This window comes from Anopheles merus, chromosome 2L (genome assembly GCF_017562075.2).
Source record: "Anopheles merus strain MAF chromosome 2L, AmerM5.1, whole genome shotgun sequence".
NCBI classification, from domain to species: Eukaryota; Metazoa; Arthropoda; class Insecta; order Diptera; family Culicidae; genus Anopheles; species Anopheles merus.
Window position 1 is genome coordinate 42,188,959 of NC_054083.1, and position 13,803 is coordinate 42,202,761.

At 49.5% G+C, this 13,803-nt stretch overlaps 2 protein-coding genes across 2 annotated transcripts; both read left to right on the forward strand.

The window, feature by feature from the left end:
• The first annotated feature begins 749 nt into the window (after positions 1 to 749).
• On the forward strand, positions 750 to 10,132 carry LOC121592676 (serine/threonine-protein kinase 3). Its single transcript, XM_041914332.1, has 5 exons — positions 750 to 2,822; positions 6,295 to 7,103; positions 7,179 to 7,559; positions 7,635 to 8,266; positions 8,333 to 10,132. The coding sequence occupies exons 1-5, from the start codon at positions 2,800 to 2,802 to the stop codon at positions 8,501 to 8,503; spliced, it is 2,016 nt and encodes a 671-aa protein (XP_041770266.1). The 5' UTR covers positions 750 to 2,799; the 3' UTR covers positions 8,504 to 10,132.
• A 1,255-nt stretch (positions 10,133 to 11,387) lies between these two features.
• LOC121591815 (transmembrane emp24 domain-containing protein 5) lies at positions 11,388 to 12,703 on the forward strand. Its single transcript, XM_041912813.1, has 2 exons — positions 11,388 to 12,048; positions 12,143 to 12,703. Exons 1-2 carry the CDS (start codon positions 11,677 to 11,679, stop codon positions 12,368 to 12,370), a joined length of 600 nt encoding a protein of 199 aa, XP_041768747.1. The 5' UTR covers positions 11,388 to 11,676; the 3' UTR covers positions 12,371 to 12,703.
• The last annotated feature ends 1,100 nt before the right edge of the window (positions 12,704 to 13,803 follow it).

Consider the following 13,803-nt stretch of genomic DNA (forward strand, 5'->3'; position numbering starts at 1 on the left):
TGCGCCATCTATTCGCGAGCTTCGTAAGCAGCAGCGACAACAGTTCAAAATAGCCGTTTTTAAAAGCAATTCGCTAAGAAGATAAGCCTATATTAAAATCAAATCAAATATAAATAAAAAAAGATTATGCTGTCGAACACGTTCTCAACTGGATCAACTAATTTTTTTTATATAGAACTAAAAATAAATGATTTCTGGAATGTGAAATATTTCACTCCGTGCATGTTGTAGTATTTTCACAGGGGCTTAACGTTTCGTACCTTTCATTCGTGTTTTTAAATGATGCAGCTGTCCAAAAACAAGCAATTTACGTTTGTTATAAATATCGAATTAGGATGTTTGGAATAATTTGTTGAACTACAACTGTACTTCATAAAAAAAAACAAAATCAACAGATGTACGGAATCACGTGACCAAGTGAACAAGCCGGACTGAGGATAGTTTTCAGTCAAGGAAACTTCATCGCAAATTTTATATGACTTTTTTTTATTTAAAATATGTTGTAAATTACGTTATGTTATACCGTATAATTGTAAAACATAGCCAAAAATGGGCTTTACTTACTTTTCATAACAGAAAAAAACATATAAAACTCCACCGTGAGGGCGCTTTGCAGCTTCTACCTCCCATAAATCGTGCGATAGGGATGGCTGCGCGAACAAAAAGCGAGAAAGATAGTGCGAAACGTCATGCACGCACACACACACCAGCACCATCGCGACACGCTGCCACACGCATACACGCACGAGCGTACACGGTGACAGTTCTGAAAAGACGGTGGGATGGACAGTTCGCCTCGCCTGAGTCCGTGTGTGTTGCTTGCGGTGTGAGTTTCGGACCGGTCGTTTCGGGCCCGGTGTGTACGCGCTACATCAGTGCATCGAATACATTGCAAACCTTTTTTGCGCGATCAGAAACACGCACTTGCAACAACGAACGTGAAACAAAGTTCCATCCCGAGTGCGAATACACCGCAAAAGTGCGACAGAGGAACAGCAGACGGGCAAGGGTTTTGCGGTGCGTAAGGTCACCACACTTGGTGGCGGCTGCCGTTCCAACCTCTGGGAGATAAAAAAAACACACAGGCACGCACACAGAGACACAGAGCGTGAAAGGCAGCTGACTGCATAAACACAGCGGCACAGTGTTGTGTGCGGGGGCTGTCTGGTTGTGAAACAACACATCCAGGCAGGCTGGAATTGGTCGCTGGTTACAGTGCGCGTCGTCCCATAGTGTGTGCGGTTGTAAAATTGTTGCATCCCAATCAGCGCAAAAGTGCAAAAGCAGCAGCAAACCCTCGTTAGTTGCAGGCGGCGAAGGAGTTGGTCCAATCATTCCACACCCACAAACACATACAAAGCACTACTACAGTGTGTGCTTGTCCTAAAATAGGGCGAAATATTGCGCGTACGGCACGACGGACGCACGGCTGCTGCCGGAAGCAGCGGCACATCGCACTTTCGTGTTGGGGGTGCATTCGCCTCTCCTGCTCTAGCCGTAGGAGCCACTCGTAGCAGGCGAGTGCGAGAGAAGCAATCTCACACATTCTACCCGTCGCCGCTGTTGTGTGCTGGTGTGTGAGAAAAATAATAAATGAAGAAGCAATAAAACACACACACGAGGCCGGAGGACGGAATCTTTCCCCGTTGCGAGATGTGCATTCCTGTCGATGCACCCACGACCACCACCACCATCATCGCCAGTGTCCATTGACCGCGACAGCAAGTTGCTGGGCAAGTGCGCCGAGTGCATCCGCTAGTGCAGCTTTGTGGCCTTGAAATTTGCTCCTAGTGTGTGGTGGCAAACCGACCAAGGAATAAGGGTCGTCCGACACGCCACGGTGGGGAAAGAAGAAAAATTTATGTAAAAATAGATCTCATTCCTCTTCAGAAAATCGAATCTTCACCACACTACACATCACACAGGAGAGTGTGTACGACGGAGTAGGCCATTTCACCGCACCAGCTGCTGGTGTACACGGAGCAAACACACATATCAGCAGTACCCGCTGCAGCGATACATACACAAACACAAACACACAGAGAGAGATACGGAGGCTGGAGGAATGCAGCAGAACCCCCCGATGATGCTCCGGTGCGTCCTCGCCTAAGCCGCCAGACAATGTTGTGTCAACCGCAACGGGCTAAATTTAACGCGGGTCAACATCGTGATCCAGAATTCCCCTGTGGTGCCGCGTCGTGTCTCGGTTGCTGTGCGTGAGCGCTTGTGATCGTGAAAGGAATGGTGCAATAGTGTGTAAATAGTGTGCAGAAAAGAATAGCAGTGACAAAAAAAGCCACCCCCAGGGCGCACCTACCTGTCAGGGAGCAAAACGGAACAGATAGTGTGTGTGTGTGTGCATTTTTAGTTTGTTTTGTTTTGGTACAATTTGATTTCAATTTCGTGATTGCAACCCGGACGTGTCACAACGGTAACCAATAAGCCGTGTGAGTGTGTGTGATCTAGTTTTCCGGTTGTTTATTTTTTCCTTTTTTTTTTTGTGTCTAAGTTTTCCCAAAACTCAATCTCGTAAAGCACCACGCGCACATCGTGAGAGACGGAGAGAGAGAGAGAGAGTGGTTTCCTTTAATTAAAAGGCTTTCTTTTCCGTTTCGGGCTGTTGTGTGTGGGCTCGGCCAGACGCACTTTTCACTAGCCCCCACGTACTTTAATCGGAAGGAAAACCAAACAGCCCCAGCACAACACAATCAGACATAAAAGCTCGCCGATCTGAACTGAGAGGGGGTGCATCCATCATCTCGTAGCAGTCTCTGTGCCCCGTGTGCCCCCTTTTCGTATATGTTGGCGATGTCTTCCAAACAGTAAGTAGTCTAACCCGTACGCGCGTGTTTTCTGCATCGCCTTTTCTTTTTCTTCTTTTTTTGTTTAGTTAGTCACGTGGTTTTATCACTGCCTGGTAGAGGAAAAAGCGACCCGAAACGGCACGCACTCGAACTCCCGCGGGGGGTGGGGGGGGGGCGAGAGAGTGGCGCGTTGGTGTGCTGCGATATGAACCACGCGCGCAAGAATCACAAGCCCCCGCCGAGATTGGGGGATGGAATAAAAAGAATGAATATAGCTTGAGGAGGAGGTGGAGAGGGAAAGGGGAGAGAAGACGAACATACAGAAACACTCGCCTACATGACTCTCCCCCCCCCCCCCCCGCACTCAACCCATCGCAATCTCCAAGTACGCATCACACGAAGGCGGGAGCGTGCTTGCGCTCGCTCAAGTCAAAAGCCTTTAACCTTCGGGGCATAATGATGTGTGTGTGTGTACTACCATCACCGGGACGTTGAAGGGTTTAGCAAGTGGAGGGTGAAATAGGCAGAAGGGAGTAAAGCTCTTCATCAAGCAGTTCTCAACGCTACTGCCGCCTTCTTCCACTCTTCTTTTTGTGTATCTTAAAACGGCTCCACTTCTTACACACTGCTGCGGCAAATGTCCATGCTGTGACACACACACACATGACCAAGTCATAGGGCTGATGGGGAGGGTAAGCATTATGAAGAAGTCCCTCAACCCCCATGCTCCATCCTGTTTTGTTGGATCGCACGAAATGCAGTGCCTGGTGTAAGAACCTGGCTTTTTTTCGTTAGAACGCGTATATAATATGCACACAACACCATGCTAGAAGGGCAGCGGCAAACCAAAGGTCCTCTTGCCCTCCTTCCCCTCTTCTGAACGCGCTATGTTTACATTAGCACCGTCACGTACGGAGCGGCACGACGACGCTTTCGGTCGTCCGTTGGTGGCGATGCGTGTTGAGAGCTTGGACTGGACTGTGAAATATCATAATTGTTTATGGAGGCTTTGGAGGGAGTTCCTTCTCGCCTCAAAAAAGACAAAGCGCCGGTTTTTGTGTCTTGAGATGATCTATTCCACAACCAACTTTGCTGCAAGTGCGTTAGATCAGCGTTAGTTGCACCTTCAAGCCTGCCGGCTTCCTTCAAACAGGTTCAGATGCATCAAGAAACAGGTTCCGTATTAGGGGGAGGGGGGGATCGACCTGTTCCGCTTTAGGTCTGGCACGATCTATATTTCCGGTCCTTTGTGTGTACCTTTGACGCATAATAGTTCGGGGTTCGTCTTGTCGGGCAGCAAGAACAAAGAATTGTTATGCTGGGAGGAAGCTTCGATTCGAGGAATTCCAACCTCTCCAAGCACACAAAAACCCTTCGGAAGTACGCATTATTGCATTAAATATTAAAGTGCCTGAAATCGATGTTAAAACTATCTGAAGGAGTAAGTTATGTAGTAGTAAACACAGCCGTGGGACGAGTAGTTAGACGTGGGAAATAGAATAATTTATTAAATTAATTTTTGGAACTCTGTCATTATTACTGGAACCTTCCCCCAAAGCATAATATAGTAGACACTAGTGATGTGCACTTTGGAGCGCACTTAGGACTCCGATCCGACTCCGGCTATTGTTAGTCCGATTGCGACTCCGTCAAAATCCGAAGCACTAGTTCCGGAGCCGGAGTCATTCGGAGTCGTCCGAAGTCGCCCGGAGCCGTTCGGGGTCGTTCGTCCGTAGTCATCCGGAGTCGTTCAGAGTCGGATTCGCCCGGAGTCGTCAGAGGCGTCCGGAGTCGCCCGGTGTCGGAGTCATTCTGAGCTGTCTGGTGTAATGTGTGCTAGTGATCAGGCATTTCATTTCGTTGTGTTTTTTTGTCCTTTACTTTGCGCGTGCACTTCGTATATAGGCCTTTGTTTCGAAGGCCGATTTCGGTCGACTCCGGAAGACTTCGACTCCAGCCGATTCTGAACGATTTCGAACGACTCCGGATGACTCCAAACGACTCCGGATGACTCCGACTCCCAACGACTCCGAACGACTCCGGACGACTCCGGACGACTCCCAGAACTCCGGCCAACTCCCAACGATTCCGAACGACTTCGAACGACTCCGGACGACTGCGAGAACTCTGGCCGACTTTGGATGATTCTGGACGACACTGGATGACTCCGAACGATACTGGATGACTCGGACAATTCTAGGTGGATCCAAACGACTCTGGATAACTCCCACTCTCAACGACTTCGGCTGACTACGGACAACTCCGGACGACTCCGGGCGACTCCGCACGACTTTGGATGACTCCCGACGACTTCGGATGACTCCGGACGATACTGAATGACTCCGGCAGACTCCGACCTCCGACAACTCTAGGTGGTTCCAAACGACTCTGGATGACTCCGATTCCCAACGACTTCAGCCGACTTCAGTCGACTCCGGGCGACTCCGAACGACTCCAAACGACTTCGGATGACTACGGACGATACTCGATGACTCCGGACGACTCCGACCTTGGACAATTCTAGGTGGATTCAAACGACTCCGGATAATGCTGGACGGACCTACCTTCCGGAATCGATTCCGAAATTAACGGAGTCGGATTGGAGTAGACTATGTATTTGTTTTCCAATTTTACCCATCACTAGAAGACACACAAGAAGGCGAAAGCTTTCCACCACCAGCTGGTATCGATATGTGAAGCGACATACCAAAACCTGCCCCGTAGTACCGTAAAGGAAATGGAGCGCAAAAGAACGCTTAAAAAGTAGGATACAGCCAACTGGGAGAAAGGAAGACCGTGACACGCCTCTTTGTGCTGCGACACGGTGGGGAATACCAAAACCCCCTGACCGAATAACGGTGCTAAATCATGTAGAACTTCATCATCGTGTGTGTTGTGTGGAGGGGGGAAGCGCTGTTCTATAAAAGGTACAGAAATAGTTTCCCAATAATCGATACTGCGCGCTACAAACTGAGTGTGTACTTTCGCTCAAGTATCGCGCCGACCAAACGGCCAACGCCGATAGCGCCTTTTTGAAGCGATTAATATATACCGCAGGATATGAACCCCCACCACGGGGAGGATAGAGAGAGCAGAAGTATCTCTCCACACCGCGAACGGCCATCGAAAAGTCATCATCATAAGGGCTTTCCTTCCGGTCGTTCTGCGTCATCGAAAGGAGGCTTTTTTGTTCGCTTTGCTTTGTGGCCAAGCGACGACACATTATCGCAAAGCTTGAACCGGTTCGGTGGTTTTGTGTGGAGCAAACGTGGGAGAAATTATAAGGTCATTAGGCCACTCAACAAGGGGGAGGCCAATGTTTGTGGTCTGTCTTCACTGGGATTGCATGACAGAATCGTTAAACAAAAAACATAATTTGAGAAAAAGGTGTAGCAGAATAAAAATAGACTCTCCGCGTGTGTATGTGTGGCAATCGTCCTGGTTTTAATACCCTTTTCTTCCTTTCCTTTCTTGTCTTTTTTTCCCCTAGTGAGCTGAAGAAACTCTCGGAGGAAAGCTTAACGCGGCAGCCGGACGAGGTGTTCGACATACTCTGCAAGCTCGGCGAGGGTAGCTATGGCTCGGTGTACAAGGCGCTGCACAAGGAGAGCGAGCAGGTGCTCGCCATCAAGCAGGTACCGGTCGACACGGACCTGCAGGAGATCATCAAGGAGATCTCGATCATGCAGCAGTGCGACTCGCCGTACGTGGTCAAGTACTACGGCAGCTACTTCAAGAACACCGACCTGTGGATCGTGATGGAGTACTGCGGGGCCGGCAGTGTGTCCGACATTATGCGGCTGCGCAAGAAAACACTGTCCGAGGACGAGATAGCGACGATACTGATCGACACACTGAAGGGGCTCGAGTATTTGCATCTGCGCCGGAAGATCCACCGCGACATTAAGGCGGGCAACATACTGCTCAACTCGGAGGGCCACGCGAAGCTGGCCGACTTTGGCGTTGCCGGCCAGCTGACGGACACGATGGCGAAGCGGAACACGGTCATAGGCACACCGTTCTGGATGGCGCCCGAGGTGATCGAGGAGATTGGGTACGACTGCGTGGCGGACATTTGGTCGCTCGGCATAACGGCGCTCGAGATGGCGGAGGGCAAGCCCCCGTACGGGGACATCCATCCGATGCGGGCCATCTTCATGATACCGACGAAGCCGCCGCCCTCGTTCCGTGATCCGGACATCTGGTCGCCCGAGTTCATTGACTTTGTGAGCCTGTGTCTGGTGAAGAATCCGGAGGAGCGGGCCACTGCCACCGATCTGCTGGCGCACGAGTTTATACGTAAGTGGAATAGGCCTTAGTGCTGTAAATGGGGTTGTAAAAACGGGTTAATGTCCTTCTTCTTTTTTTTGGCAGGCAACGCGAAACCGTGCAGCATACTGAGCCAGATGATAGCGGAAGCGAAGGAAATACGGGAAAACCAAAGCTACAGGCACGCGGCGGCCATTAGCCAAGCTAACAAGCAGCTGCAGAACAACAGCAACAACAACAACAATGCCAACGGGCACGACGGGGGCGACTCGGACGACGAGGATCAGGTGAACTCGAGGACGATGAAGGAGTTCCCGGCCGACTGTGGGACGCTGGTGCCGGGCCGGGGCGACGAGGGCGACGGGACGATGATAGCGCACACCGACTACGGTACGCTCGTGCCGGACAATGGGACGATGGTGGAGCTGCAGTCGAACCTGGGCACGATGGTGATCAATTCCGATTCGGAGGAATCGACCATGAAAAGTAAGTGTTGCATTGAAGCGATCGATTGTTGAGATTCGGCATTGAAAACACACACACACTCCATCCCCGTTACAGGACATGATACAAACCCGGACAAGCCGAAGTATAGGCCCCTGTTTCTGGACCACTTCGACAAGAAGGAGGCGGAGGCGGCCAGCTTTGGCAACAGTAAGGTCGCGGCCGCCGTCAACAACCACCACCATCATCACCAGCTGCAGTCGCCACCGTCCGCGATGAGCTCGTTCGACGATGGGGCATCGGTCGACCTGCAGCCGGACCATTCGCCGGGCTACGGCAGTCCACAGGCGGCGACGACCCCGGTCGTTGCTTCCGCCCCGCAGCAGCAGCAGCAGCAGCCACACCTGCCCCAATCGCCTTTAGCATCCTCGCCGCAGCAACCGCAGCCGCAGGTGCAGAAGCTCGTAAGCAATCTGGTGCAGCAGTCGGCCGCAGCACCGGCCTTCCCATCGCCGGCCACCCACAGTCCCGTGTCGCCGTCGGCACCGCCGATGACGCAAAATTTCCAAGACCACCAGCAGCACCAGCAGCACCAAGCATTGCAGCAGCAGCAGCAGCAGCAACAGTTCAACGAAGAGCGGCAACGGTATCAGTCGCATCTGCAGCTGCAGCTGAATCAAATCTCCGCCGTCAGTCCCAATATGCATCAGATGCAGTTTTTGCAACCGACGGCGGCCGAGTATGATTCGGTAAGTGTCGTTTTTTTTCTTTAATCCCTTTTTAAATAACCCTTTCGATCTCTCTCTCTCCCGCAGCTTAAGTTTATGAACTACGAACAGCTCGAGCAACGGTTGGCCAGCCTGGACAAGGAGATGGAGAAGGAGCTGGCGGAAACGAAGAAGCGGTACACCTCCAAACGCCAACCGATACTGGACGCGATCGAGGCCAAACAGCAGAAGCGGCAGCAAAAGCTGGAAGAGTTCTGAGTAGTGTGTCGGCGGTGGTCGGGAACGCTTTCCCCCTCCCAGCTTCTTGTTCCCGTTTGCCTTTGGCGGATGGTGTGTGTGCTTGATGTGGGGTGATTAGCGGATAGTCATATTTAAATAGGAATAGGTTTTCCGTTTCTGTGGCCCCCGCGCCAATTAGTTGCAAATTCCTATTACTTTTTAACAAACAAACACACATCCACACCCTGCTCAGTCGCGCTCAAGGGACCCTCAAGCGTTCAACCGCTCGCTTGAGCGTCTCTGGCAGGCTGTTGAGGAGATAGTGGAAGAGATAGTTTCCTCTCTTTTTAAGTATTTTAGTTGCCCCGTCGGCCATCCCAATACTCTCGTCGGATGTGTGGCTGGTAGGGCTGATCTGATATTTGATTTTAATTAACACTCACACAAAACACACGCCCTAGAACCACCCGGGTGTAAGTCATTGTTGGTACGCAGTTTTTTGTTTAATTTTTGGTAGTAACGCATTGATCTGAACTATCGATGAGATTAATCTGTTTTTAGCTTTGCGCTCAGCTGCTGCTGGCACATGTGGCGCAAATGTGTATGTATTTGTTCGATCCTTCCGCTTTACCACGCGCGCTCCGTCCTCTAACTAAGCTAAGTGCAATGTGTTGCACGGTTTTTTTTTCTTTTTGTCGCTGTTATACATTGAGATACACCCCCACTCGCTGGTTAAACTGTAGAGCGAACACACAGCTTGCGGACGCGGCTACATTGCCTTTTTCCCCTCGTTAACGATTAGTTGGCATTATCCTTTTCCCTTGGAAGTCTCCATGCCAATCCGCAAAAGCATAAAACAATTTATTGACCACTCGTTGATCGTTATTACAACCATTACAGCCCACAGCTGCGGGCTGTGCACGAAAGGGAGTTGGAGAGGGTGATGAAAGAGAACGGTCTCTAGTCAGCAGTAAAACCAATTCTAACGAACGTGAATAAATACCTTGAAAAAGAGAAACCTCAAACTAACCGGAAAAGATTGAAAGTAGAATACAATAATCCTGTAGCGGCGGAAAAGAAAGGCAAAGAAATTATACATATACACACAAATACTACATATAGCCAGCAAGAGCGTGATTTACGATTATATACACCATATAAGGAAGCAAACAACTCAACACACAGAAACACACACAATGAAATTGAAGGACTCGAAATCGATTGGGATTGGGAAGATGATCAGAACACATATTTTATACGCTAATTAAGCCATATTGAGCGCCCGCCGCTCTAAAACGTGATGAGACACAGCAGGGGGACAGACCCACAAGTGGGTCCATTGGTGATCGCAGACGAACAACAGCAATGACGAACAAAAGTGCTACATTTTATTCTTGAAACATATACAAGTTTATTGAGAAAAATAGTAGTGTAATAGCGTGTAACAGGAAAACGGGAGGGCAAAAGATCGTTACGGAAAAGTTCGCCCGGAAAAAAATACAGGAGAAACAGGCGATTGAAGGGCAGAGAGAGTAGGGTGAAAAGAAGAACAGAAGAGCAAAATAATAGCGGTGAACAGGTGAGGCGTATTATTAAAAAACACACAAACACACAAAACAACGGAACAAACATACATGCTCGAGATAAATAAAGTTGAACTTTAAGGTTGCCATGCATTTATATTAAACACCGTTGGGACACCGTTGCATTTGAATCGGTCCGAACATGCACACAGCCAGCTGATCAAGAAGCTGGGGCATTCGTCCTGCACCTTCACAAACTTTCGACACGCAGCCATAAACACGCAAATTCTTGAAGCCTGTGTGTTGTTCAGAGTGACCAGAAATACTGATTTATCTGTATTCCTACCGATTCACAGATGAGCACTCTAAAACTACCGATTTTTCATTTATCCTTCCGAAAATCACAGATTTTCTTACAATAATGACCGAAAAGTCTTAAAACCATTTTCCAAATGATTAAAGCAGTAAACTCCATATGAAATATGGAAATCTTTAGCGACCAGAACCAGAAGAAGAGCTGCCACTGCGAATAATCCTATGCGTGGAACCCCTAGAAAAGGGAATCGCCACCGCTCAAAAGGAAATGTGCATATCAATCAATACCTTCGTTGGCATAGAATCCCTAGTACAGTTTTCAGATTGATGCTTCAGAAAGGCCTCATTCGTGTGACCGATATGAACCAAATCTGATGCATCTCCTTTAAATAAACAAGGATGTATTTTCTCTTGCAGATTAGCACTCACTCCCCCCCCCCCCCCTCCTTTTAACACTTCAAAACATACCGAAAACTACCCATACAAATTGAAACTGAACTGAAACTGAAAATTACAGATAAAATGTTGGTGCTCCTACTGATAACCGCCAAACTAATCTGGCCACACTGAGCTAGTGTGCGGCTTGCTGCGAGTCAAAACAAGTCCCGATTCACCTGCTGCTCTTGCGTGCGCTAGAAAGAGACCGGACAAGCAGCGAGAGAGAGTGTGCGTGCAGGCTGTCCTGCTCGCACTGCCTTTCACCAGCAAGCCGTCTGCCTCGGCAGCAGCACAGCACCGCGCAGCACAACCAGTTGCATACACCGTGAAGCGATGGTCGTGTGGAAAGGTTTTACGTGGCAAAGTAGGCTCCCTCGCGGGACGGTCGTGCTGTATGTTTTAGTGTTTTGTCAATTGTACGTTCTTGTTGGGACGCAACAGCACCAGCAGCAGCAGCAACAGCAACATCCTCCACCTCAGCAGCAGCAGCAGCAACAACATCCACCACAGCAACAGTATCAGCAGCAGCAGCAGCAGCAGCAGCAACAGCCTCCACCACAGCAGCACCAGCAGCAACATCCTCCTCCCCAGCAGCAACAGCCGCCTCCTCCCCAACAACAACAACAGTTCCAGCAACAACCGCCTCCCCAGCAGCAGCAACAGCAGTTCCAGCAACCGGCTCCCCAGCAGCAGCAACAACATCCACCACCTCAGCAACAACAGCCACCTCCCCAACAGCAGCTCCACCAGCCACCGCCGCCGCAGCAGTTCCAGCAACAACAACAACATCCGCCTCCTCAGCAATTCCAGCAGCAGCCGCCTCCGCAGCAACAATTTCACCAGCAGCCACCCCCGCACGAGCTCGGCGGACAGCACCATCCACCGCCGGTAGTGTCGCTGCAGGACATCCCCGAGCACGACCGACCATGGTACGAAATGCTGCCAGCGGTCGCGATGGACTACAAGGTGCACATCGATGCCGGCAAGGAGGATTGCTACTTCCAGTACGTCCAGCAGGGCAGCACGCTGTACGTAAGCTTCCACGTAATCCGGGGCGGTGACGGGATGGCCGGCTTTGCGGTGCGCAATCCGCGCGGCGAAATTGTCCACCCGTACCAGTGGCAGGCGTCGAGCGATTACACCGACGGTGCGGCAATGGGCGGCTTCTACGCCGTCTGCATCGACAACCAGTTTTCGCGCTTTGCCAGCAAGCTGGTCAACCTGTACATTACCGTGATCCGGTACGAGGAGTGGGAAAAATTCACCAAGGAGATCGAAGATTTGAACGTCAACATGAACAACTTTACGGTGCGTGGGCATGGGGAATGGTTTGGTTTATTGCAGTGCAGCATTATCTTATCGTACAATCGTGTTTTTGTCTTTATCTTTCATACACAAACAGGGCACCATTTCGACGGTGGAACGGAACCTGAACGCCATGTTCCAGTATCAGGCCCACTCGCGCAACAACGAGGCCCGCGATTATGCGCTGATTCTGGACAACAATGCGTACATCTGGAAGTGGTCCGTGCTGCAGATCCTGGTGATCGTGTTCACCACCTCGGTGCAGGTGTACTTTGTCCGGAAGCTGTTCGACATCAAGACGGGCAGTGGCAAGAGCCGCATTTAGACGCGCGAAGCAGAAGAACGGGGCGCAGGAACTGACTGCTGTTGTTTCTAGTATTGTTACTTAAAATGTTAAATATGCCGCCTGGTGTGTGTGGCATTGGGAATCACGCACACACGGACCAACGAACGCACGCAACAGACACATTCCCCTTTCTCCCCCGGGCGGCCAGATTGTATTACAGCCGGTCGAGAAAATGTTCTTCCAATTCCTTCTACGTTAATGTAATTTTCTTCCATTACAGTACAGCAAAAGATTGATTTCGCATCCTTATCTGTCAGGGTTTGTGAAAGGGAAAATACAGTCGATTGCTTGTGTAGTGCACTCCACCTCGAACAAGCCATGCTTTCCATCCATTCCATTTGCATTTTCTTCAGCATAGAGGGATAAAAGAAAAGGGCAGTAAAAACGGCGCATTTGAATTTGCTATCGCAACAAAGGGCGCCAAAATTGCTCAACTGCTTGGGTCAGCGGTACAAGAAAAGTGAAAAGTCGTCAATTTTGTTCGGCCGTCATCTTCGAATTGAGCTTCTTTCTGTTTGTTACGTTCAGTGCAAGAGCAATAAAAAAAATATTTTTCAAGAAATAACAAAAACAAAACAATTAACAAACAACAGCTGTGAGCGATCTGTTAACGCATTTTTCCCCCTTGAGTTTTTCCTTAATTTGTACAGGTGTTTTTTCTCTACGCCTGCTTTGCCCGGATCTTCCAGATGTGTCGCAAAAGTTGAAATACCGAGTGACGTGTTGTTTGGTTGTGTTGTGTACTGACCTTTCATTGCGAAAGTGCCGCTTACACACACAAGGAGCATGTTTCATGTAATTTCATTTTGATGTATTTTGCATAAGCAAGCTGTTGTTAAGGATTGGTATTAATAAGCTTTCTCAATAAAGCTTCACGTTTTATGTTTTAAAATTCGTCAAATTGTTTTAAAATTGCAATTTGTTTACAGGTTCAAGCTCCAAGAAACCGTTCCTGTCAAAACGCGCACACATGTCAACATGCTGCTTTGTCGAACCCGTGCTTAATGTGCTGTGCCTCTCTCTCTCTCTCTTTCGCTCTCTGAGTATGTGTGTTGTCTCTCTCTCTGCAGGGAAACGAGACAAACGCATCCCTTCACTCGTATGTCCACCGTACACATACGCGTTATTACTGTTTCTCTATTTCTGGTGTCAACGACAAAGTTCAATTGCAATCTGTGCGTCGGAGAAGCGAAAAACGCATCGTAAGAAAATCCCGTTCCCAACCAAACCTCCCGTTCACCAAAGTACACCAAGCAACGGAGCGCACACTGGCTGCGGGCGATCGAGCGAGCGGGTGTGGTGGTGAGGCTTCACAATTTTCTTCGCATTTATAATTCTATCTTTTTTGTGGTTGTTGTTGTTGTTGTTGTTATTTTTGCACCTTTGTGTGGGGAAAAATGAAATTGTCAATG

Coding starts and splice junctions, on each gene's coding strand:
- LOC121592676 (XM_041914332.1), top strand. CDS start 2,800: ATGTTGGCGATGTCTTCCAAACA. Junction 2,823..6,294: donor TTGGCGATGTCTTCCAAACA/GTAAGTAGTCTA, acceptor TTTTTCCCCTAG/TGAGCTGAAGAAACTCTCGG. Junction 7,560..7,634: donor GGAGGAATCGACCATGAAAA/GTAAGTGTTGCA, acceptor TCCCCGTTACAG/GACATGATACAAACCCGGAC.
- LOC121591815 (XM_041912813.1), top strand. CDS start 11,677: ATGCTGCCAGCGGTCGCGATGGACTACAAGGTGCACATCGATGCCGGC. Junction 12,049..12,142: donor TCAACATGAACAACTTTACG/GTGCGTGGGCAT, acceptor ATACACAAACAG/GGCACCATTTCGACGGTGGA.